The 25,707-nt window shown below is 39.4% G+C and overlaps 1 protein-coding gene across 9 annotated transcripts in view; it reads right to left on the reverse strand.

The window, feature by feature from the left end:
- Positions 1-1,785: 1,785 nt before the first annotated feature.
- Positions 1,786-25,707, reverse strand: part of LOC122555777 (Rho guanine nucleotide exchange factor 4) — a 473,424-nt gene continuing 449,502 nt past the window's right edge. For 8 of the 9 annotated variants that reach the window (XM_087993755.1, XM_087993757.1, XM_087993754.1 and 5 more), the window contains 4 exons: positions 25,290-25,533; positions 23,986-24,063; positions 21,519-21,756; positions 8,937-9,068 (listed from right to left, as the gene is read on the reverse strand). In XM_087993755.1, coding sequence (XP_087849881.1) covers positions 21,530-21,756; positions 23,986-24,063; positions 25,290-25,533 — 549 coding nt within the window. In that variant the 3' untranslated portion in view covers positions 8,937-9,068; positions 21,519-21,529. Of the gene's footprint in view, positions 9,069-21,518; positions 21,757-23,985; positions 24,064-25,289; positions 25,534-25,707 lie in introns of all 9 variants that reach the window. The other variant, XM_043701907.2, reaches the window with a different exon arrangement.

A 25,707-nucleotide genomic window follows, 5' to 3' on the forward strand; every position in this document is an offset into this window, starting at 1 on the left:
ACAATGGTTGACAAGGACCTCAACCACATCCAACCTATCACCCGTGCTTCCACCTTCGCCCCTTCCCATTACTCACAACAGCGTGATTGGGTCCCCGTTTCACCATACAGCCTCTGCGTTCAAAGGATCATCGTCTGCCATTTGTGATAACTCCAGCAGAATATCACCACCAAACATCTCCCCAATCTGCATTTTCAGGGATTATTCCCTCCGGGACACATTAGTCCAATCCTCGACCACCAATACCACTCCTCCTTCCCATGACACCTTCCCATGTAACCAGAGAATGTGCAACACCCACCCCTTCATCCCTCCCTGCTTACCATTCAGGCACCTAAACAATCTTTCCAGGTGAAGCAGCATTTCACCTGCACCCCGTCCAATCTAGTGCATTGTATTCGCTGCACCCAGCGTGGCCTACTCTACATTGGAGAAATTAAACACAGCCTGGGTGACCACTTTGCAGAACACCTCCAGTCTGTGCACAAGCATGATCCCAACCTTTCTTCCATTTTAACACAGCGCCCTGCTCGCGTGCCCAGCATGCTGCAAATGCTCCAGCGAAACACAGCACAAACTGGAGGAACAACATCTTATCTTCAAACTAGGCAGTTTACAACCTTCTGGGCTCAATATTGAGCTCCAAACTGTGAACCCACTCCTTCCCTTTCTTTTAGTTTTGGGGTCACCTTCTCTCCACTTCCCCACCACTGTAATCTGGCAGTTAGACACACCATTGTTCTGCCATTCTTACATTTTCTCTTAATCTAAACTATCAGCAGCCTCTCTCTCCCCACCCCTCCAGCACTCCAACACTACCTCCCCACTACCGCATAAATACTGTTCTCTCCACACTTCACTTTAGCCATGATCCCATTGAATGACAGAGCATACTCAATGGGCTGAAAGGTCTATTTCTGCTCTATGTCTTATGGTCCCATCAAAGTCAGTGCTCACTGGAGAGACCATTTTGAAGAACTCTATGACTGAGACTCTGACTTCAATATTATTGGTCTGAATGCCATGCTTTGATACCTCTTACCCCAGTCTTGGCACTTTTCCAGGCTGGAGTTTGCTCTCGCTGAATGGTCAAAATGTGCACAGCCCAGCAGACTATGACCCATCAAGTTATACTTGAAGAATTTGGACTATTATTATATCTCCTTTCAGGCTTTCCTTGCATGGATTTCTCACTGGGATCACCTCTTGAGAGAGTACATTTATCATCCAGAAGCCAGTCAGGGATGGTGGTGGAGGCAGATACAATAGGGGTGTTTAAGGGGCTTTTAGATAAGCACATGAATATGAAAAGAATGGAGAGATATGGAGTAAGGGCTGGTGGTTTAATTTGCCATCATGTTTGGCACAACACCTTGGGCTGAAGGGCCCACTCCTGCGCTGTACTGTTCTATGTTCTAAACCAGTCATCCACAGGTTCCAGGCCAATGAAGATCCCCTTACCTTGGGATTACTAAGTATATATGAATACTAACTGACCCTGGAATGTATGCACATACCTGCACTATGTTTTAGATAAGGTCACACACAACTTGCAAGTTGATGGCAGGTAGCATCTTTGGTTGCCAAGTATCCCTGACTGTCCAGGTGATTAGTTACTTGATGCCATGAAGACAGATTTTACATGAGAAGTCTCTATTTGCAAACAGAATCACCTGTGGTTTTCACAAGGTATGGTGAAGGTAAGCACTTTGATGTGAATTGCAAGGGTAGTTTTCAGACCACTTTGGAACAAGCAATATAATGTACTGATTCAGGCACCAAGTATAACTTTGACACAATGAAACATTTATTCCCCATATCGTGCTTGAAGTGCTTATGTAAACAAACATCCATGTACAAAGAGAGAATTTATACAAACACTGTCATGTATTTTTTTCAGCAAATTCTACTTGCTTATCACAAGTATCTAGCACACAAATGAAAGAAATAAAAACTGAATACCTATAATCAACTCCTCCTGGAACATAAAAGTTATGAAATTGGTTGACAAATCATAGAGCATTGTATATACAAAACATTGCAACCAATCTTGGTTGCACAATATGAACTGAACACATTAGTATTCTAGTAATTTGAAAGCTACACCACTGATTTCAAAAATACTGTTAAAACTTTATAACTCTGACAAGTTATTCCACAGCCACGGACAAAAGAAAAGGAGGTTATCCCATGTGTATGAACAGAAACTGGCATCTTCTGACTCCAAAGGTCGTCACCTGCTCCAACTGCTTATAACGGGCCTTTTGGAAAATGGCGCTCTTGAATTTTCCATTGTTTCACAAAATGTATGTACGATACCACGTATAAAACAGCACAGTGCTGCTTGATTGTTGCGATGACATGGCACATCTCCCATAACATCTGAGGTGCCGCAGGCTGTACAGAGAAAGCAGTCTCTTGCCAACAGTGGGCCCAAATTATATGCAGTGTACAGACTGAATGCAAATTTCACTGTAATTCATTGGTCATTGTAGGTCAGTTCAACTTAAAGTGCTTTACCTTTTCTACATTGACTGAAAATTGGTTTAAGCACAACCTTATTTTTTATTGAACCAAGTTCACTGATTTAATCTGGCGTTAAAATACAGGAAACCAAATCAGATAGCACTGCTAAAAAAAAATGAACTGAGGCTCTTTCACCACAAATGGATAACAAGGCAGTAAGATACATTGCACTTTCAGGAAAGTCTTTGACCAACAACACTTGAGAAAACACCAGTAAAGGACTGGGAATACTAAGGAGCCAGCAATATTACACACAGCATCAAAAGCCGCCTTTAGAGAATTCCACAACCTTGTTTATAACAGACAGCTATGAGATTCCACTGCTGCAAGTAAGTTATGAAATATATCGCTGTCTTGCAACGTGAAAATCTGATTTATGTGTAGGTAACAGAGGGAGGAATAAACGTTCCATGTTGCTAGACAAACAGAATGGGGTAAATCCTGACTTTGTACAAGAATATAGAATGGCTGATAGTTTGTGCCTGCTCATTGTACTTTCCTCTTGATTCAATAAAGTATTAGGAAAGATGTAAATTAAATGCTGACTCGCTACCATCTACTTTTTATTTCTTGAACAAAGTTAAGATTTGGCCCATGGTGATTTCCATAGAAAGGTGGAAAATAAATTGTGCACTGTTGAAGATGACAGCTGACTTTTAAAAAAAGCTTTTAACCTTGCATAGGGACAGAAATGCAAAATTAACATAGCAATAAGAGTTTTGGTGCACCGTACACAGTGGTACCATAACTCATGGCAGTGAAAGTTAGTCTTCAAAAAAGTACAATTTTAAAAATAATTTTTTTTTGTGCGGGAATTGAGATGAAAGGTTTCTATATACTGAGGTACAGTTTCCTGGTCAGTAGTGATGCTAGATGGTTAATATTATCTGCCATGTAGAGTCTCCTGCAAATTCAAAGCACAAAGGATATTGCCTTAAAAATGTGGGTTGGGTACATTTTGGCGCCGCCCTTTTGGCACCGATCATTTGGCTCCGCTGTTTTGGCTCTAAACTGTTTTGGCGTTCATTACTTTGGCGCTGAGCTGTTTTGGTGCCAATTCAGAACAAAAAAAAAGTCTTGTTTCGTTAAAGAAGAGAGGATGACCTGATGTAATTTTCTTAACTAGCAAGAATTGATAGTCAAAGCTGTAATGACCCGCTGTAGATTCAAATCTCATTTTGTAATCATTTTCTCATTTAACAATTGTTAATAGTCATCTGCTGCCTTGATGATACTTAAGCCCTTCTGTCTTCACATTGGAAAGCTGTAATACACTTTTCTTTCTATTTTCTTGTACAGCCCATACCAGAAATGGCTGAAAACATTCTAAGCAAGAGAGACAAACCTAAATTTTCACATGATGGTTATCTATATGTATTGGTGCCAAAACAGCTCAGCACCAAAGTAATGAGCGCCAAAACAGTTTGGAGCCAAAACGGTGGTGCCAAATGATCGACGCCAAAAGGGCGGCGCCAAATAGTCCCATTTCGTTAAAATGTTGAGGTGAGATTGGTTAATCAAGATTAGTGGGTTGGCTTTTCATGGAATTAATCTCATTAAAAGTGGTTTTTTACCCTATAGTTGCAGCATTTAAAAAAATACATTAACAGTTTATTTATATTGTGCACAACCTATCAGAAGACCATACAGGAATCACATTGTTTCCAAACAATATTAAATCAATTTTCTTTTCCAAGAATCATGGTTGTTAAATGCAAAACTTTGGTAATATTAGTTTAAAATGACGAATTTGAAATGATATAATGAATCTTCCAATGTAATCTAAAGAATCAAGGAATGAACATCTGAATGCATTTTTAACTTCAATTGCATTTTCTGTTCAAAAATGTTGCCAAGAGGCAAATTAATGTCATGCATCAAAAAAGTGTCTAAATGTGTTTTGTTTTGCTAACAACTACAGCATTCCTATTCTTCCCAACAGGACAAAGTTTAGCATGTAATAGCTTAACATGACATCAATTGTCAAAGGTTTTAAGCAACTCATTCTGAAGAAACTGCTTTAACTTATTCACAACATGTTTTACTGCTCTATCTTTCAATGAAACACAGAAGGGATAAGGGTTTTTTTTTGGAATGGTAAATCTTTTAAAGGCTTTCATTTAGTGGTACTCCTTCCTGAGAAAGAAGGAAATTTTCTTCAGTGTAACGGTTGACAGCAAACATGAATAACAGCACTTTCTGTTTAACTGTGGCTAGTGTAGGGAATGTAAAGCAGCCCTTAAGTGAAGGAAGTAACTTAGTACAGTGGTGAGAATTAGCAGTTTGCCATAATTTTAGTGCTGGTCTTTCTGAAAAAAATACAGATCCAGGAGCCGGTAGATGTACAAAATAATCCTGTGAAATACTGAAGGTTGACTTTGATCTTAGCCAAACATGCAGTTTATTTGTATGAAATCTTGGTATGTCTCAAATTTGTAGCGTGGACACTCAGCTGAATTCTGATCATGTTCAGTGGTGATGTTATTTAAATAATTAATTTATTCAAGCAATATTAAGGATTCTCGGCTATCACCAAGCTCAAAGTTGAATTTTGTTCCCAACCAAAAATGGATATGGAATAGGATGTTAATTTAAAGGGGGTCAGGGAGGAGTTAAAGGATTCAGACTATATAAACAGAGTCTTCTGCACATCAGTGTAAAATTGCTGAAATCAATTGCTTTTCGGCCAGGAATCTTTATTACACTTTGCCGTGTTTTCATATTTACTTTGTGCATCTGAAAAATCTGATATTTCTGGAATTTGGACTTTCTTTACTGTTTTATAAAAATCTTTTCAGTCTGCCATCTGGGTGGGAGGGTAAAACAATTGGTGTGAATTAGCTATCTGTCAAACGGCCTGATCTTTTTCATATAAATCACTGAGCATTAAAATAGGACAGTTTCTGTAATACACAGCCAATCTTGTCTGATAACAATGCATCAAATTGAAAATCTATCCATTGAAATTTAGAGGTAATTTGGCCAGAGACTGGACTTTATAGCCAGAAGCACAGACATGGCAGGAGAGAAGCTCATCTACTGACAGCATGAGATACAATTTAAAAATTGAATAGAAATCAAACTGAGTGAGCTGAACAAAAAGCTGCTGAACCATAAATATAAGTTCTTTTGAGCAGGATTGAATGATCATAGCCTATTCAACTTGAATAAATTAAGCAGGAAGGGAAGTCTAAAGGGGGCAACTCCTTTATGAATGTGGGACTTGTAAATTAATTTCTTTCTGTTCAACGTGGAGGCTAAGTTTTGTATTTTGTCATCTTTCTCAATCATTCAAATGACATTGATACACAATATCATTGAATTTTATAGCACAGTTGGTGGCCATCAAGCTCTCAGTATTTATTTTGGCTCTTTGATTAAACTCTTCACTGTCCCCTTCCCCTGCACTTTCCCCAAATCCCTTTCATTTCTTCCCTTTCAAACTTTTGTCCACACCCTTTTTAAAATTGTGCTTATTTCTGCTTTCACTGCTGTTTCCAGTAGGACATCCCACGTCCTAACACATCAGCTGTGTAAAAGCATTCTTCATAAACCTTCTGCAATCTTTTAAGTGATAGTAAATTTACAACATTGATGCTCCCTGACGAGTGGAAATTTATTTTTCCTTTATTTACCTTACAAAATGCCTTATAATTTCCCATTCTCTATCAGATCTCCTGTGTCATAGATTGACACGGTTGGCTTGAATGGATAAAGAAGAACCTTGGATTCTCCTGGAGTTCAATCCAAAATGACTGGATCTGAGGGAATATATAGAACAATCATGGCTGGCTGCTGCAGCTTTGAGAAGTTCCAGACATTCCCTAGAAATCAGCATCAAAGGCTAACTCCCATTTTTGTTTCTGGGTCCTTAGCGTGTGGAGAAGATTTGGAGGAAAGCAGAGACACTAAGGATTAGCCTCTAATTTGATCTCAAACAAAACACAGTCAAAGATATTGTTATGCCTACATGCAAGAGAAAAGAGTGAAAAAAGCTTGAATCGAATAATTGCCCAACAAACTTTCCTTATTTTACTGTTGAAAAGTGTGGCACTGGTAAAGCACAGCAGGTCATGCAGCAACCAAGAAGCAGGAGAGTCTATGTTTCAGGCATAAGCCCTTCCTGATGCTGCCTAACCTTCTGTGATTTTCCAGCACCACACTTTTCAACTCTGACTCTCCAGCATCTGCAGTCCTCACTTTCTCCTATTTCCTTCTTTTACTGTTGACTGAAATACTTCAGCAATTGCATTGTGTTGACAATCTGCCTTTTGATGGGAATTAGAATCAAGACTCCAGAATTGTTTGGACTGTGGTCAGATGTATCTGGGAGTATTTTTGCTACCAATATAGGGGAGAGGGATTTATCACTAAATTACCTTTAAGAGAGAACCATAGAAAAACAACGCTAGCATTTATATTTGTGTTTTTTGTAGTATTACTGATGTTACTAGTTACTGGCGATCCTATTCTCCAGCTAACCTCTTTAATTACCCATGTCATATTACCAACAGCAGTGCTCTCACTGAGTTGTTTAATTGCAAATGAAAAGAAAGTAAGTTGTGTGGTCCACACCAGCAGTGGGCAAAAGTTGACCTCTCAGCTTTAACTTTGAACAATCAAAGTTTGCAAGTTTGAAACTGTTGACCAGACTGCTGGTAGTGGGACTAACCCAGGACTAACCCTTTGCTGAAATGGAATAAGGATGATGGTACTACAATTGGGCACACAAGTTTAATCAGGATGTCAATAATTTAATTTCTATTTATAATGCGGAGGTGAAGATTTGTTTCCCTTAACTTTCCTTCCCTTTTGATGAGAACATGTTTGGATATCATGATATTTCATCTGCATATATGCAAATGTGCTACAGACTACACAGATTGTGTGTTTTTGTCAAATTTATGCAGTTGAACAATACTGACATTGGAAGGGATAATGCAAAATATTTCCCTTAGTTTGTTGTGCTCTTCCTGGCTTTAGTATGTCAGGTTTTATGACACAAATTGGTGATGTTCACTGAAAAACATGGCAACATTAGAATACAGACTTGTGGTTAACTGCAAATTCCACTGCCCACATTGATTCAAGTGCAGTTCATTGTATTCATTTACCATCCACATCTGAGTTGATAATTCATTCAATAAAGTTTATCTGCAGGAAATCTAACTCGAATGCAGGACAGTAAATTGTGGAACGACATCACCCAATCCACCACCAATCAAATGACTAATGTCATTCTGTTTCTCAAAAAGCCCTTTTACATTAGTCTTGGAAAAAGATGTTAATTATTCTGAAGTAAAATTGCTTCCACATCAGGGGGTTAAAAAAAACAAACAAGCAATTGGGTAAGTGCATTCCTTAATAAGGCATTTGTACTGGAGAGAATTTGGAGAAGCCAGACAGCAAGAACAAGTACAATAAATTCAATCTACATAAATAAATCATTTTGTTAATATTTACACAATTCATTTATAAACATTAGCACATAACAATTTGGCTTGTTACTCTCTCCTCTTATAAACTGGTTAAATTCAACCTGATCATTTATCTTGTGATCAAGGTAATACTGTAAATATGTGAGGAGGGGACCAAACGCACTCATTATTTCAGTGCCAACTGAGTGCAGTGTCAACTTCACTGCATCACCAGGTTTTGTTCAGATGGAAAAGGGAAGAGATGTTCACCCTGTCCATCTGTCTAGGGTTAAATCCTGGGTATCAGAAATGAAAGGAACGATTGTAGACCCACTGTTCAATTGTAGATGCTGTTTCAGTTTCTACATTGCTGGCACCAACTCAGGCTGTAGCCCAGCAACACCAACAATTTTAAATAATAATTTGCATCCCTTGCATATAGGCACACAGTGCTTCATTCCAGTGAAAGTACAGAAGGCCAAACTGCTGCAAGAGAGACACCTCTGGAAACTTGCTTGTTTACTGTAGAGTTTTTTTCTGTTTCCTGATGCTTGCACAGCCTTACATATATAGTAAACTGTTCAGTAAAAAAAATACCCTTCCTGTATAGGTTTTTAAAACTCTCAATGCTTTCCACTCGAAACAAAATGGGACAAACGTGGATTCTTTTGGATTCAGTGAGAACATTGAGCTTGACTGTAGTTATTGATGTGAGCATACATGGAGGAAACTCTTCTGCTCGCACTCTTGCTGGTCAGATCACGGTGATGTGCGCTCAGCAGAAAAGTTACTGAATTAGGAAATCTCATCTCCTTCCAGGGAGGAGACTGCTGTCATGTAGTAGTACACATAGTTTGAATTGGAGCGTGCACACATGCACAGAGCAGAAGTTGATGCTGATTGCAACCAGTCGCTAAAGTGCTCCCTTGGAAAGGCATTAAGTCACGTTCAATGAGCTGTCCTTTCACTTCTTGAATGGTGTCAGTCTTCCAATGTTCTGCCAAAAATTGGATGGTTTGCGTTTGGGCTCAGCCAGCATGTAGACCTGCTGTTGGGGGATGGTTGAGGGCATCATCGGATGTTTTTGCCGCAACGTCAGAAAGTCGTAGTAAGGCCTGGTGACAGCTGAGGCAAGGAAAAGAGCAAGCAGTTAGAATTTACTCAGAGGAGGATGTACATAACATTAGTTTCTGGGTCTCAATTCTCATTCTTTCTTATATCTTGAACTATTTTAGCTCGAAGTTGAAAATAGCCTGACTGCATTCTACCAGTTTATGTCTTAAATGGAGCCAAGATTAGGGACTTTCAATCTACTAAATGGAAGTGAAAAGATCTAATATTTCTTTAATGTGGAGAATTTAATGGATGCTACCTCTATCAACAGTTTTGTAAGATAGAATTCAATTTGATTTTTGCCTAACAGTTACAGCACAGAATCAAGCTCTTCACTGAAATCATCCACAAAAGCATCCTCTCGTCCTACTTGGTCTGACCTTATCAACATACCACATTTTCCCTTAAAAGCAAAATACCACAGATGCTGGAAAGCTGAAATCAACATCGAGAATGCTGGAGAAACTCAGTAAGTCTGGCAGCATCCTCCAGCATGCTGGAGAGAGAAATATGGTTAACATTTTGAGGAGAAAGTGAGGACTGCAGATGCTGGAGATCAGACCTGAAAATGTGTTGCTGGAAAAGTGCAGCAGGTCAGGCAGCATCCAAGGAACAGGAGAATCGATGTTTCGGGCATAAGCCCTTCTTCAGGAACATTTTGAGTCCGACATTTTTCTTCAGTCATTGTTTGTTTTGTTTCCTACTGTTTCTTTGCTTCCTCGTGTAGCTTACCTTTAAAAGAATCTGTTATTTAGCTCAACTATTCCATGTGATAGCCAGCTTCACATTCTAACCATTTTCTCTAGGTAAAGCCATTTTTCTTGAATTCATTATTGAATTTATTTCCGTTTAACAGTCCTGGATTTGAGTTGTTCTGCAAGTGGAAAATCTTTCTTTACGTCTACCTTATCAAACCTCTTAAAGACCTTTATTGCCAAACACTTAGCAATGTCTTGCTAAATTATACGTCAGTGTAATCACCTAGAAATGTTTACAATTTAAAGTTAAAACACAGCCACTCAGGAAAATATTAAAATACACTACCTTGTTATGACTACAGGTCAGAACCCCAAAGTAACAGGACATTTTTACCTTGTCATTCTAAAATGTTGTTGTGGTTCTGTTTGCCGAGCCGGGAATTTGTGTTGCAGACATTTCGTCCCCTGTCTAGGTGACATCCTCAGTGCTTGGGAGCCTCCTGTGAAGCGCTTCTGTGATCTTTCCTCCGGCATTTGTAGTGGTTTGAAACTGCCGCTTCCAGTTGTCAATTCCAGCTGTCCGTTGCAGTGGTCGGTATATTGGGTCCAGGTCGAGGAGAACAGCCAGGGAATTCCTAGAGGCATGGCATTCATCCACAGATTCAATCAATAAACACATCGACCTGGACCCAATATACCGACCACTGCAGCGGACAGCTGGAATTGACAACCGGAAGCGGCAGTTTCAAACCACTACAAATGCCGGAGGAAAGATCACAGAAGCGCTTCACAGGAGGCTCCCAAGCACTGAGGATGTCACCTAGACAGGGGACGAAACGTCTGCAACACAAATTCCCAGCTCGGCGAACAGAACCACAACAACGAGCACCCGAGCTACAAATCTTCTCACAAACTTTGAATTCTAAAATGTGTTTCTCAAAACAGCTGATCCACACACCAGATTACCCATGCATTACAAAACAAAATAGATGGTACACTGCCCATCTCAGCATTCTCTTTACAAGAGAATAAAGGAATGTTAGCCTATTCACACTTTCCAGATACACATTAAACTCAACCCACTGCTATAGAGCTATCCAAGTCAACAATGTTCCTGTTACTTTCTTCTTCTGGATAACTAAAGTGGCAACATTTTGGAATCTCACAGTGAGTGCCTGTTTTCAATTCTGATGTGTAAATATGATATTGCCATTAATTTGAGGTTCCACTGACGCAACTGGCAACCAAAGCAGGCCATTTTGTTAACACTGAAGAAATCTCAGTTGATTACTCTCATACGTATGCAAACAATGGCAGCTGGATCAGATCAATCTGCCCTCTTGCACACAAATCTCTAGCAGAGGCTGGAATTGTCATTGCTAGGAATATGGAGAAAGTGAGGACTGCAGATGCTGGAGATCAGAACTGAAAATGTGTTGCTGGAAAAGCGCAGCAGGTCAGGCAGCATCCAAGGAATAGGAGAATCGACGTTTCGGGCATGAGCCCTTCCTGAAGAAGGGCTCATGCCCGAAACGTCGATTCTCCTGCTCCTTGGATGCTGCCTGACCTGTGCTTTTCCAGCAACACATTTTCAGTATTGCTAGGAATATACCAGGAAAATTCAAGCTGGCAGGCATTACCATTTACTGCTGCAACAGTACAGTGTTTATAAAATCCATACATACAATATTTCTGGAAATAAAGTCAACTCAGGTTCATAACAACTTTTATCCAGTGGGTACAATCAATTTAATACAAATTCTGTGTATTTTATAAGTAAATTTCTGGCCTGGAATTACTTTAATTAAACAGGCTTTGGAACTCAAGCCACTTTCTGAAGTAGTGGATTGGACAGCTCTTACCTGTCACAAAATATGTTATCTGAAAATGTAACTTCTTTATATCTGTTTTTAAAATTTTAGGAAAATATTGTCATCTCCAGTTAAGATCTAGGTTGGAATTTTAAATCTAAGATTTGGAGTTCTGACCCACGGTCATGGCAAGGTGTGCATACACAATCATGGGTCAGAACGCCAAATACTATGAACATTTTTATTTCAGACTCCCAAGATGTGTTACTTAAAAGAGGGCTGATGCAGCCAGGACTGGCTAAGGACTTAAATGAAGTGGCTGGTTGTAGAGAGAGACCCACTTAAATTTACAGTTACGAATCCAAAGGGAAATTCAAACAACACCACTTCCAAGAGGCAATCAAGAACAGATTGGACTATGTCACTTGTCACGACAAAGGTAATAAGGGGCTGATGACCGTCTGCTCAATCCCTGTGGACTATGTCCCAAACTTTGGACGCATATTTTGTTTCTTCGTTTGAAGAATACACAAAAATAGGGGTTAAATGGCCAGTTTCAACTCAACTGTAGTCTTCTACTGGAACTGATTATATTAGTCTGGGCCTGCCTAGGTTATCATGCTGTGAGGTCTCAGTCAAAGAACTATCCCCAAGTCACTCCCTGCAAAGGGATGATTTGGAGATGTCAGTGTTGGACTGGGGTGTACAAAATTAAAAATCACGACACCAGGTTATAGTCCAACAGGTTTATTTGGAAGCACTAGATTTCGGAACACTGCTCCTTCATCAGGTGGTTGTGTTTCTGCAAAGGGACTCATTCTGATTATTATAAATCAGTTGGTTAATAGCCAGACAAAAGGCATAAGGGAAAAGGGAAATGGGAACACATAAGGCCTCTGTCTGTCACTGGCAAAAGGAACCAGAACCACAGCACATCAAACAATCTGAAAATTGAAAGATCATGAAATCAATAGGTCAACTGTCAATGTTAACATAACCGTTAACCTCTTCTGCAATCATCACAACTTTAACTGTCCATTCTTCACCATCAATTTAGAGATTAATCCACATATCTGCCTCTTTTAACTTTTATCTTTTTGGACTCACCTCTTATTTCTATTTTGTGCGTTATCTGTACTGCGCTATGAATTCTCCTGTTTAGTAATTAATAAAATCACTCTTTGATAACTGCAGAAAGCCTGGTTAAATTGGCTCCTTTTAAAATATAAAATTTTGGATGTAGGTTTGCTCGCTGAGCTGGAAGGTTCATTTTCAGACGTCTCGTCACCATATTAGGTAAAGTCTTCAATGCGCCTCCGGATGAAGGCTTCCAGCTCAGCGAGCAAACCTACATCCAGAACTTCAACCTGCGCTACAAATCTTCTCAAAACTCGCTAATAAAATCTTTTGGATCAGGGAAAATGGTATCAAGAAGGGAAGGCATCCATTTTTAAATTAACTGATCAACTGAGTGGGTGGGTGAATAAAGAAGGGGAGCCTGTTTGTCTATTCTCACCCTGGGAGCTGAATGGTTTGGGAAATCCCACTTGAAACTGAAGCAAGTTGGAAGACCTCGAATGGGATCTGGATATAACAATCACCATCTCTGTTCGACAATACACTATAGGACAATGATACTTGATGATGTTAACACTATGTGTACACTATGAAATCTGAGATATTTTTTAACACCCACAATGTAAACATGTTACATGACTTGCAAGTAGATAATTGAATGGTTTAAACTAAATGAATCACTGAGTGATTTTTCTCGAAGGAAATAATGCATCAGTAACATATCAACTACAATTTTGCCGAGCCTGACTGTTTCTTATCCTGACTACATGCTCGTCAGTCCTGGAATTTTTGGGGAGAAAAATGTTTTGTTTTGAAAGGGAGCAGGGCAAGTTTTTCCAGAAAAGACTCAGATTTTTCAGACAATTTAAACATCAAGTGTGGGTTGACATGTAAGCTACCTGTCGCACTGGTAAATCAAATCGCTATTCACATTTTAGGCTTACTGCATCTTCATTTACAAATTTAGATGAATTAAACCTTTTGCTCAGATTGTGGAAATACAGCAGTTTTGAGGGTTCTGAGAGAGGGGAAAAGTTATTCTCTGTTTTATAAAAGTTGAAATATGAGCTCAAGATTTATTTTATGTGGAAGAATAAACTCACATATTGACAGAGACAACAGGAAAATAGCGCATGCTTGTGATCCCTTACTGGACATTACAGTGAGGTCTCAGAAACAGCAATCACAATACATTCTGGAGCAGTTTTACAAAATAATGAGTGTTCAGGGGGTTTATGATAGCATAAAGGAACTAAGATCACTCCCAATCAGTCACCTGTTACTGGTGAAAAGCTGCTAAGATTGGAAATATTATATCTGATCATATCTTAATATGATACAAGATCAAAACAGCTTTTTTGTGGGTTTTTTTCCCAATGATCTGGAAGAAATGCTGCTTTTCTAAGACCATAACTATAATATCAGTTCACTGACATTAATTTTGAAATGTCACCCACTCACTGTTGCCTCACAGCGCCAGAGACCTGGGTTCAATTCCCGCCTCAAGCGACTGGCTGTGTGGAGTTTGTACATTCTCCCTGTGTCTGCGTGGGTTTCCTTCGGGTGCTCCGGTTTCCTCCCACAATCCAAAAAATGTGTAGGTTAGGCAAATTGGCCATGCTAAATCGCCCATAGTGTTAGGTGAAGGGGTAAATGTAGGGGAATGGGTCTGGGTGGGTTACGCTTCGGTGGGTCGGTGTGGACTTGTTGGGCTGAAGGGCCTGTTTCTACACTGTAAGTAATTTAATCTAATCTAATCTAAAATATAAATGTAAGTAGGGAAAAAAAAGTATATTTTGGAGGATAGGGATGAAAAAATAAAAGAGACTGACAGGTTATAACAGCTTATAGACTTGGTAATAATAGGAGTGAAATCAACTAGGAGAAAGTGAGGATTGCAGATGCTGGAGATCAGAGTTGAAGAGTGTGATGCTTGAAAATCGGTGAGACAGCATCCGATGAGAGGAGATTCCTGATGAAGAGCTTATGCCTGAAACATCGATTCCCCTGCTCCTCAAATGCTGCCTGACCTGCTGTACTTTTCAAATACCACACTCTCGACAATAATATGTTGTGTTCAGTTTTGGTCTCCTTACCTAAGAAAGGGTATTATGGATATGCAATGAAGTTTACTATATTGTGATTCTTGGGATGGCAGAACTGAAGTATGAAGATAACATTGAATCAATTAGGACTATATTCACTAGATTTTTTTTTAAAAATGAAAGGAGTTCTCATAAAACCTAGAAAACTCTCCCAAGAGTAGACATGGTAAAGACAGGATGGATGTTCCTGATAACTGTGCAGTCCAGAACCAAACTTACTGGGTAGGCCATTTAGAATTAATGAGAAGAAATATCTTCTCCACCCACTGAGTTGGTGAGCCTGTGGAATTATCTACCACAGAAAGCAGTTAAGGCCAAAATGTTGACTGCATTCAAAAAGGAGTTAGATATAGTTCTTAGGGCTAAAAGGATTAAACAATATTGGAAAAAGGGGAGAATTGGATACAGAGTTTGATTAGATCATATTTCCTACAGTATGGAAACAGGCCCTTCAGCCCAACAAGTTCACAACGACCCTCCAAAGAGTAACCCACCCAGATCCATTCCCCTACCCTATATGTATCCCTGACTAACGCATCTATCCCTATGGGAATTTTAGCATGGCCAATTCACCTGACGTGTGGATTGTGGGAGGAAACCCACACAGACACGGGGAGAATGTGCAAACTCCACACAGTCACCTGAGGTGGGAATCGAACCCGGGTCCCTGGCACTGTGAGGCAGCAGTGACAAACTCTGAGCCACCGTGCTGCCCATAAAACTCGAGCGTTCATCCAGGATTTGAACCTGGGACTCCTCACACTTAATGCATTTACTTGAAGCAAAAGCCATAGCCCTACACCACCCAGCCAGTTTGAACAGCCATGATCATGTTGAATGGTGGTGCAGACTCCTCCTCCTCCGGTTTTCTATGTTTCTATGTTTCAATAATAACTTCAAGTGCTTGTAAAAGATTCATCTTATCACAGTCAATGTGGTTTTGATAGGTTCATGAATTGGCACCAATGTCAGAATTGAGAGTCTGGTGCTGAGAAAGCACAGCAGGTCAGGCAGCATCCGAGAAGCAGGAGAGTCAACATTTTTGCAAAAGTCCTTCATCAGGAATGGTCAGAAGCTGGGTATGTGAGAATAAGTCTGACTAGGCCACATGTACAGGAGAAAGGAAGCTGGCCAGGCATGGAATCAGAATTGGGTAATCATAATGATGTCTGGTGAGTAGAGGGATTCTAGCTGTTTCCAAAAATTGAATTATCCTCATTTGAGGACGTAACTGAAATGATAGGAGGATTGTGCTATCTGCACCATGGCACCATCTATTGGTTGTAGATCTGCAAGTGCAACACTGCAGAAAACGTTGACAATGGCTTTAATTGGGAATAGGATTTGCATGTTACAAAGCTGTGTATCGAGGTGAGAAAGTAATAAGTACTGGAAATGCACATCGTTTGATGACTTCTTGTGCCTTTGACACACATTCCTCCTAGTCCAGTCATTGTTTTAGGGAACAACAGTCATTGGCCTGAAACCTGAAATATCCAAGCAGCTAACTGTACCCTAATTGCAGTAACTGCTTGGTCTGATTAATCCCCTTAATTAAGGATTTAAATATTGGCCTTAAAGGGGCAAATTAAGCTTGCAGTTTATTATTAGTAAAGTTGGAGAACTATCTTGTCAACTAAAATACCCGAACCAGAACAAAAATGTACCACCAAAAAGGTGAGTGAAGCATAATACCTTTCACATTGCACTGCCTTCCTGTGCCATGGTCCTCCAGGGATTTAACACATAACAAGGTGAACAGTTGCCCTTAACTCTGCAAATGTTTCAAGGCGTTTTAGGATTGGCAACAGACATCATGAGCAAGCGAAGAGTGGGCTGAAGTGCAAAAGACACTGTAATGGAAATCAATTTAAAAGAAACTTTTGATGGTGGGATCAGGTGCAGAAAGACAGATTGGTGTTGGAGGGTGCTGAAGAATATGGGGTGGGGAGCTGATTGAACAAAACATTCCAGGGAACTAAAAAAGAAAATAACTTACAGCAGCGTTAATAGCAGAGGATAAGTTCAAGAGGAAGGTAGAACAGGGAGGATGGAGCAAACCAGAAGAACTGTGCTTGCTGTATAAATTAGAAACAAAAACAGAAATTGCTGGAGAAACTCAGCAGGTCTGGCAGCATCTGTGAAGAGAAATCAGAGTTAACGTTTCAAGTCCAATGACCTGATTACTGAGGAAGGGTCACTGGACCTGAAATGTTAACTCTAATTTCTCTTCACAGCTGCTGCCAGGCCAGTTGAGTTTTTCCTGCAATTTCTGTTTTGTTTCTGAGGATCGAGCAAAGCTTTGCAAGTGCCTATGCATTTTAAAAACAGCAATTTCAAGTTCTGAAAGCCAGCCAAGATTGGTCTGAAGAGGGGGAAGAAGTGAAGACTTTACATGGAAAGTATACTGCTAACAGCTGGCTGAATATAAGTTCGGAGAAAGTGGAAACATCATTTTGGCATAGCTCCCTATTTGGTATTTGGTATGATTAAAATCTGATGTTAATTATGGCATATCAGCTAAAACCTTGAAGTGAGATGAGAGTGACAACCCTAAGTATCAAGGCAGCACTTAAACAAGTATTACATCAAGAGGATCAAACAACGTTGAAATTGATGAGTATCAGAAGGAAAATGGATTGCCATCAGTAGGGTAAGTGAATGGCCTAGTGGTAATGTCAAAGGAGTCATAATCTAGAAACCCAGATAATGTTCTTGCAACCTGCATTTGACTCCCACATTTGCAAATGCATTAAATTCTGGAATTAAATGAAAAGATTGCCATAATCTGTTTCACTCATTAACATCCCTTAGCAAAGGAAAGCTGTCATCCTTATCTGGTCTGGTTTACATGTAACTCTAGACCCTCAGCACTGTGGTTCACTCTTAAATGTCTTGTTATGAAACTGCTTAAAACAAACTCTTAAAAAAGGGTTAAAGTATGGGCATGTAAAATTTACTAATGCACCAGGACTGGCTATTGGAAGCCAACAATCTCATCCAAGGAACCTAAATGGGAGACTCTTAGACACAAACACCTTCAAATGCTTCATGAATGATATGGCCACTTAAAGGTAGAAATGAAGATGTTTGCTGATGATTAAATAATGTTCATTTCTATATACAGCACCTCAGATAATGAGCAGATTATACTGTCATGCTGCAAGACCAGGTAAACATTCAGGCTCAGTTATTAAGTGGTCACTCAAACCGCACAAGCAAACCATGTCCAAAAAGGATTCTTAAGAAGCAACATATTCGATGTGAAATGCTAACTCGTTTCTCTCTCCTCTGATCCTGCCAGGCTTTGATGATCAGCTTTCCCCTACTAGCTGTGTATGCTCTCTTCCTTACCCAAAAAATAAGACTGCTCCTTCACTGGTTCAATTTCCTTTAATTCTCTCCTTTACAAGAATGTGGGAATACCTTTACTTGCAGGGATTGCAGCGGTTTAAGAAATCAGCCCGACTTTCTTCCCGAGGGCAATTAGGGATTGGCAGTAAATGCTGGCATGGAATGGGTGGAAAAGAAAGGTAATTTGGGACTGGGATATATAATTCGCACCTAAATAAAACCCCTGAGAATCCTATGGAAAACTGGATGGTTTAGCCTTTTTTTTTACAGATACACAAATTTCTCTTCATTGACCTGTAAAATGATTGTTAATGTGTTGGTATTTGAAGCTATTTTGAATCCTTCCATAACCCTACACCATAGCTCCAACTGTTATGACTCAAGACATGCAGAACCTATAGGAATCACGTCTACAGTTGGTGGCATTTTTCAACAATGAAATCTGTATTCATATGGCCATGTTCAGCACTGTAGAATTCAATCTAAGTAATAGGCAAAGCGTTTAGTCATACCAGTTTTGAAACACTGACTCTGTTCCTCTCTCCACAAATGCTGCCAAACATGGCATGTTTCTCTGACATTCTTTGTGTTTGTTTCAGAATTCCAAAGTCTGCTTTTTTGTTCAGCAATTTTGTTCCATTGGGTGATTCATTGATTTGAACATGAAGCAGCTAAGAGGGTTTAGCCCTTAATGATTTACTGTTCTATCGTTCTTTTTAGTGCATTGATTGTGTGGTCCATATAATGGTGTCTTCCATATATAACAGAATTATACATTGTTCTTTCACTTACAAATTAATGATTTTTAGGTGCAGATATGTGTTAAGGATGTGATTAGATGTCCCTAGTTGGATACCATAGCCAGATGAGTATGGTGGGACAATGGTCATGTTACCAGCTAGTAACCCAGTGAAGATGAGTTCAAGTTCACCATAGCAGTTTGAGAATTAAATTCAGTTTATTGGTTCAGGGACGATGAAATTGCTACAAAGAAACAACGTATACACTCATGTCCTTTTGGGAAGGAAATGTGTTGTCCTTACTCAAGTCTGACCTACATGTTATTCCAGTCTCACAGTGGTTTAGTTCACTCTTTATCTAAAATGACCTTCCTCCCTAATCAATTGCATCACCCCCTTCTCAAGGGCAACCAGAGTTGGGAACTAAATGCCAGCCTTGCCAACAACATCTCTCGCCCAACATGAATATACATTATTTGAAATGAACAATTATGTTTTCACTTTAAACAACACACTTCATTAAGAAACAGCCTTTTTATGAGAAATGAGCAATGGTATCTGATGAAGATTGGTTCTGGTACCATTTAACTGCTCAGTTTTGTTGTGGTTCAACTCCTATAAGATACAATTAGTGGGGAAGTGTGCATAATATCTGGGGTTCATTACGTCTTCTGAAGTGGTGTGAGAAGATGAACTAGAGAGATGAATGGAGGATAAAAAGGGAATGATGGAAAAATACTGCGGCCTTCATTCAGGCAGATGAGGAATTGGATCTATGGTTAATGACAAATATATTACAAAACTTCAATCTGCAGTTGACATTTAGTGAAATCTTAAAGCCTTCTATAAAGCAGAAATTAATCACTTTATTACACATGGCAGAACACTTTCCTGTTGTTAAACGTAACAGATATGAATGAACACATGATAGTTCATCTGGAAAGTTACAGTGAAAGGGACTTCTCCATGACCACAGCACATGACTCCTGCACCAGTTAAGGACTAGTTGATGGGCTCTGGCCATGTGATATGGTCTTTCATTGCATGTGATTTTTAACAATTTGAACCAATGTATTCCTTGTTTATCATTCATGACAATGTTAAGACTCAGAGTTCGAGTGTCGTGTTCAGCCGCTAACCATTGTATTTGAAGGCCACTGCTCAGTTAATCCCTGAACATTCTGAGTTCAGTTTGAAATCAATTATAATTGTTGTTGGAAGTTCCTCTGGATTGAAGCTAGTCTGCTTCATATTTTGGACAGATCTAAAGATCATAAAAAGTTGTGAGAAAGGGTTATCTTTAATCGTCAATAAAAACTGAAAGAACTGAGGATGCTGGAAATCAAAAACAAAAACAGAAATTGCTGAAAAAGCTCAGCATGTCCAGCAGCATCTGTGGAGAGAAATCAGTTAATATTTAACCCAAACATTAAAGCCCTTGCCTCAGAACCCAGTTCTGCACTGGACCTGAAACATTAACTCTGATTTCCCTCCACAGATGCTGAGTCGAAAAGCGTGGTATTGGAAAAGCACAGCAGGGCAGGTAGCATCCGAGGAGCTGGAGAGTTGATGTTTCGGGCATAAGCCCTTCATCAGGCGGCATGGTGGCTCAGTGGTTAGCACTGCTGCCTCACAGCACCAGGAACCTGGGTTCAATTCCAGCCTAGGGCAACTGTCTTTGTAGAGTTTGCACATTCTACCCCTTGTCTGCATGGATTTCCTCCAAGCGCTCCGGTTTCCTCCCACAATCCAAAGATGTGCAGGTTAGGTGAATTAGCCATGTTAAATTGCCCATAATGTTAAGTGCATTAGGCAGGGGTACATATGGGGAATGGGTCTGGGTGGGTTAGTCTTCGGAGGGTCGGTATGGATTTGTTGGGGCGAAGGTCCTGTTAACATACTGTAGGTAATCTAATCTAATCAGGAAATGCGGAGGGGGAAGGGAGCTAAGAGACAAATAGGAGGTTGGGTGGGGGTGGGGCTAGGAGGAAGGTAGGTGGGATGGTGAAAGGTGGATGCATGTAGGTGATTTGTGATAGGTTGGTGGGGAGGGTGGAGTGGATAGGTGGGAGGGAAGATGGACAGATGCTGCCAGACCTGCTGAGCTTTTCAACAATTTCTGTTTTTGCTCCCTCTAATGGTTTCTATTTATCAAATGAATATGGTTGCGCTAAAGCATTTTTCATGTTTTGTACAATATAATCTGGATGTTATTCCCTGACAGTATAGTGGAAGCTGATTTAACAATAAATTTTTAAAAAAGAATTTGGACTTGGAAATGATTAATGAACAGGACAACAGCGTAGCAACAGGACTTATTGGACAGACTTTCAAAATGCTGACACATACACAATGGGCTAAATAGTCTTGTTCTACACTGGTTCATTGTATGGTTATTAATATATAATGCTTGGAATTCAAAGAAAACCTGGCAACTCCAAAGGTAAGTTTGGATTTTGGGGCTTGCTTGCAAAATGTTTGGCAGATGATTTGATTGATGAAAGAACTATTAAAATTATTTAATAAATCTGCTTGCTCCTGAGTTCGAAATGATCAACAATGAGGTAAAATTCAAGGCGACCAGAAGGCCAGGTTTCACTACGTTATCAGCTTCTTAAGCAACTTCACATTTATATTGGTTATGTTTGTTAAAATTAAAGGGGAATAGGCTGATCACCTTTTCTGCCATTATTGGAACAGGTCTCGGCTGTGAGTGGACATCCATGACATAGCCCTACGTAAAATGCTGGGGGTCACATCCCCCCCTTTCTGGAGCAGAAGACGAGCCTGCGACATCCGTGGGGTCTCGAGGAGTTTGGTAGTTGGTGGGGGTTTTGGATGCTGGGGAGAAGGTTCGTGTAGACATGTGGTGGACTGAGACAGAGATGAGGTCACATTCAGCAGCTGCTGGAGATCTTGTTCAAGAAACAGGGATAGAAAAGAGTGAGTGAAAGAAAGGAAAGAAAACAAAAGACAGAACACACAAAACAAGTTACAGTCATGCTTGGCAACATCTATTTCTCTGAAAAGTGCATGAATTAAGACAGGATGAAAGAATGGTAAAGGACTATCCACTAGCATTTTTAAAAAGCATATTAAACTGTAAGTACACACTGTGCAAAGGTGAACATTTTAAGCGTACACCACAAACTTGAATGAAAATGATACCCACTATTCACAGAGAAAATAATGCACCAATTCTAATGCTGGTATTTGTCACTTGTGCATTTGATTCACTTACCTGAGATTTGATTGCACTATCTGGAAATGAACCATTATAATGGAGTACATGTCTGTCCAATTACTCACGTAGTACAGCAGCACAAACAGCCAGATGTAAATAAATTACTTGTGTGCAGAGGAACTGAACTGAATTAAACCCATCTGTAAAGTACTTCACGGTGTTCAATTTTCCCTTTGAATACTTAGCAGAGGATCTGTCTATACATTCACATTCACTGAGTTGGGACAAAATAAAGAAAAATGCTGCATTCCAAGTTCCAATTTGACCTTGGTATATCAGCATTATTCACCCAACACTAATCATTTATCTTTTTGTAATTTAAAGTAAGTGTAAGTATTTTCAGCTTCTACAATATATTAAATGGAATTTAATTTGATAAAATTGACCATGGATCTTTCAGCAGGGAGTAAGTGAATTCTTATTTACATAATTTAGTTTCAAATAAATAATCAAAGGCAGAATTCTAACAGCATGACTGTTGTATTCTGTAAGTTGCCATTGCTGGGTTATCCTGCGATCAGTTAGCTCTGTTGGCTGGGTGGCTGGTTTACAACGCAATGCAATGTTTGCAATTGGACCCCAACAGCATGGGTCCAATCCGGCACCATGAAGGACTCTTCTTCTCAAGCTCTCCTCTCACCTGAGGTGTGGTGATCCTTAAGGTAAGCCACAACCAGTTGTCTCTCTAACAAGACAGCAGCCTCCTGGGACTATGGTGACTTTACCTTTATTCTGTAGCAGAATATAATTGTGTATGTAGTGAGGCAGAACAGTTAGACCACTAGAAAGCTCAAGTCAAATGAAAGTTTTGCTTAAGATATTCGTCCTTCCATAAGAACCGAAAAATGACAGAATTATGAGGGCTGAGATGTTCCAAATTTAGACGTGCTCAGTAGCAAAATAGAGACCAATGTTTGTGACAGCCATGGATAAAGAATAGAAAAACAGATGTGCTCAAATAACTAGCCCAGATATTGTACCACAGCTAGAATAATGACACAACAATTATTAAGTTTTTTTTCCCACTCTCATTATTCATTCAGTAAGCTTGCAATATACCCCACGTTAGGACATGGGTAACCCAGATAATTGTTTTGTGGCTTACATTCTTAGCAATGCTCCATTGAAGAAAGGGCTCACTGGTTTGGAAAATTTAAAATGTAATTTAGTACAAACTGCATGAAATGTTTCCCTTATGAAATGCTTATTTTTAAGTTTCATATCTGGAATTTCACTGTTGTCTGCTGCTGTCAAGAAAGAAAAACTTCACATTGATATGGATTTTCACAACCTCAGGATAGATAGCACAAAGCTCCTTACTGCCAATAAAATATATTTTGAAGTATTGTCATGATTGAATCATAAAACCAGAAGACAGTTCCAGCAGAGAAGCAGGTCATTTTGTGCTGGCTGTCTGAGGAACAATTAATCCACAGCCACTCTTCCTATAACCTTATACATACTTCTTCTTCAGCTAATAATCCAGTTCCCTTTTGATTTCTTCCACCAAATCTACTTCCAACACACCCACAGGCAATGCATTTCACAGAGAAGGACAAATTGTCTTAGAAAACTAATTTTCTTGTTTTCTCATTGGGAAGTAACCAATTGGCACCATCTGTGGATCTTCTCTAACACTGCAAAATATTCCTCTGGATCACCCTTTTCTTTCAAATTTACTTTAAAATTGTTTGTATTTTATATTTATTTGTATGTCAAATGTGTCTTAAAAATGTATTTGATCAATTTGTCCTTCCAGCTATACTATCCAGATAAGACTTTGACTAAAATACAAATAGTGTATTGCACTTATTATGAACTTCTAGATCAAACCATGAATTGCAATGCCTGCTTCGTAGATGACTATGCAGTGATAACTTTATTAAATTCGAAAAATCACCTTTAGGCTTCCCAGTCGGATGTGATTTTTTTGCATTCATCATGGCCTGTTTCTTTTGAACTTCTGTGATAGCAAAGCCTTAAGAAAAAGCACAAAGATTACTCATGAACACAACTGTAAAATCAAGCATGCCCCATTCAATAATGATGGACAGCGTTTCTGGAAGACAAGCAAACAATGTGAAATACATATCCAAGCGTTAATTCTGGAAAACAAATCTGATATGTCGTGAATGAAGGAGAAAACAATACAATTATATTAATGAGGGATCTCATTGGTATTGCACTTTGTTGCTAGTAGATAAGTAACAGCTCAGAAAGTGAATCATTTGTGGTGGAGCATGCCATTTCCAAGAGGAATAACCAGGAGGGCATCATAAAGATTCATAGTTGAACCCAGCTATGGAATGTTTTATTTTATTACTTGTAGATGCTGTGCACTGATGCAGCACTCTAGAATGAGCAAATGACTGTTGTTTTTTTAATCACTTTGTCATTGGCAACTTGAATGTACGTGTGCAGGGCAAACCATCCTCCCAGCTCTCTATAATCACATACAAATGTTTAGTGGATCCATTTTGTAAAGTAGCTTCACACTAGAAGCAGTTATAATGTTCTTTCTTTAACTTAATCAACCTGTTTGGAGATGTTATTGCACACCTCTGCAGCAGGTGGGAAGTGAACCCAGGTCTTTCAGTTCAGGGGTAGGGACAGTACCACAAAGCCCTTAGCTGTAGTTATATTCAGCCAGCATAAATCCTCAAGTCATGGGTTATTAACTGCCCTCAGGTGGTTAACTACCAATTGCTCATCAGTATAAATATATAAATCTATTGCACTCTGAGCTGAAGCCTAATAAATGATATGGCATTAAGGCAAGATGGAAAGGGAGAGGTGCACACTACAGTACATCAGCAACTCCAACAGAGGGAAGGCATGATCAGTGGGGAATAATGCAAGTCACCTCCTGATATTTGTTGAGAACTATATTGCATGCCAAGCAGAATTTCATAGCTTTGTAGAAGGTAGAATACTTTCCTTCCCTAATAGCATTGTGGATGAACTGCAATGATTCTAAAAGACAGATTAACACCGCATTCTCATGAACAATTAGGGATGGATGATAAATGCTGGCCTAACCAGAGACAACCACATCCCATGAATGAAGAAACTGAAAGGCACACTAATGGTGGCATGGATGTAATTGCTTTCATAGAATTTATATTCAAGGAGATGACAGCTGACACGAGTAGCCTCAGTAAAATCGTTTCAACCTGCCAACAGTTCCACAAACAAGATTTTTACCTGTCTCTTTATCAAGTTGAACCTGTTTTCGTTCATTTTCAAAGGCTTGAAGCCAACGTTCTTTGACTGATGATTTCTTTGCACAGAACAAGTGTACTTCATTAGTGAACTTGTTTTGAAGTTTGAAAGCGTTCTTGACACTGATGTTGAAGTCCTTGTCCTTCCCATCTTCGACATCTACGACTTCCATGCTGTCTGTGTCTATCCTGCTCTTGTAGTATAAGATGTCACGACGCAGGAGGTCCTATGAAAGTGTGACATCTCAGATTGTAAAACTGAACAGATTATGACCCATTCACCCCATATAATATTAGAATTTCAAAACATTTTACAAAAAGCCTCAGTGCACTTTATTGTACTATAATAAAAACCGCAACTTCCATTTTATAAAGTGCTTCTAAAATAGAAAAATGTTCCA

Source organism: Chiloscyllium plagiosum, unplaced genomic scaffold (genome assembly GCF_037043375.1).
Source record: "Chiloscyllium plagiosum isolate Xiang-an unplaced genomic scaffold, Cpla_swu_hap1 HiC_scaffold_13, whole genome shotgun sequence".
Taxonomy (NCBI): Eukaryota; Metazoa; Chordata; class Chondrichthyes; order Orectolobiformes; family Hemiscylliidae; genus Chiloscyllium; species Chiloscyllium plagiosum.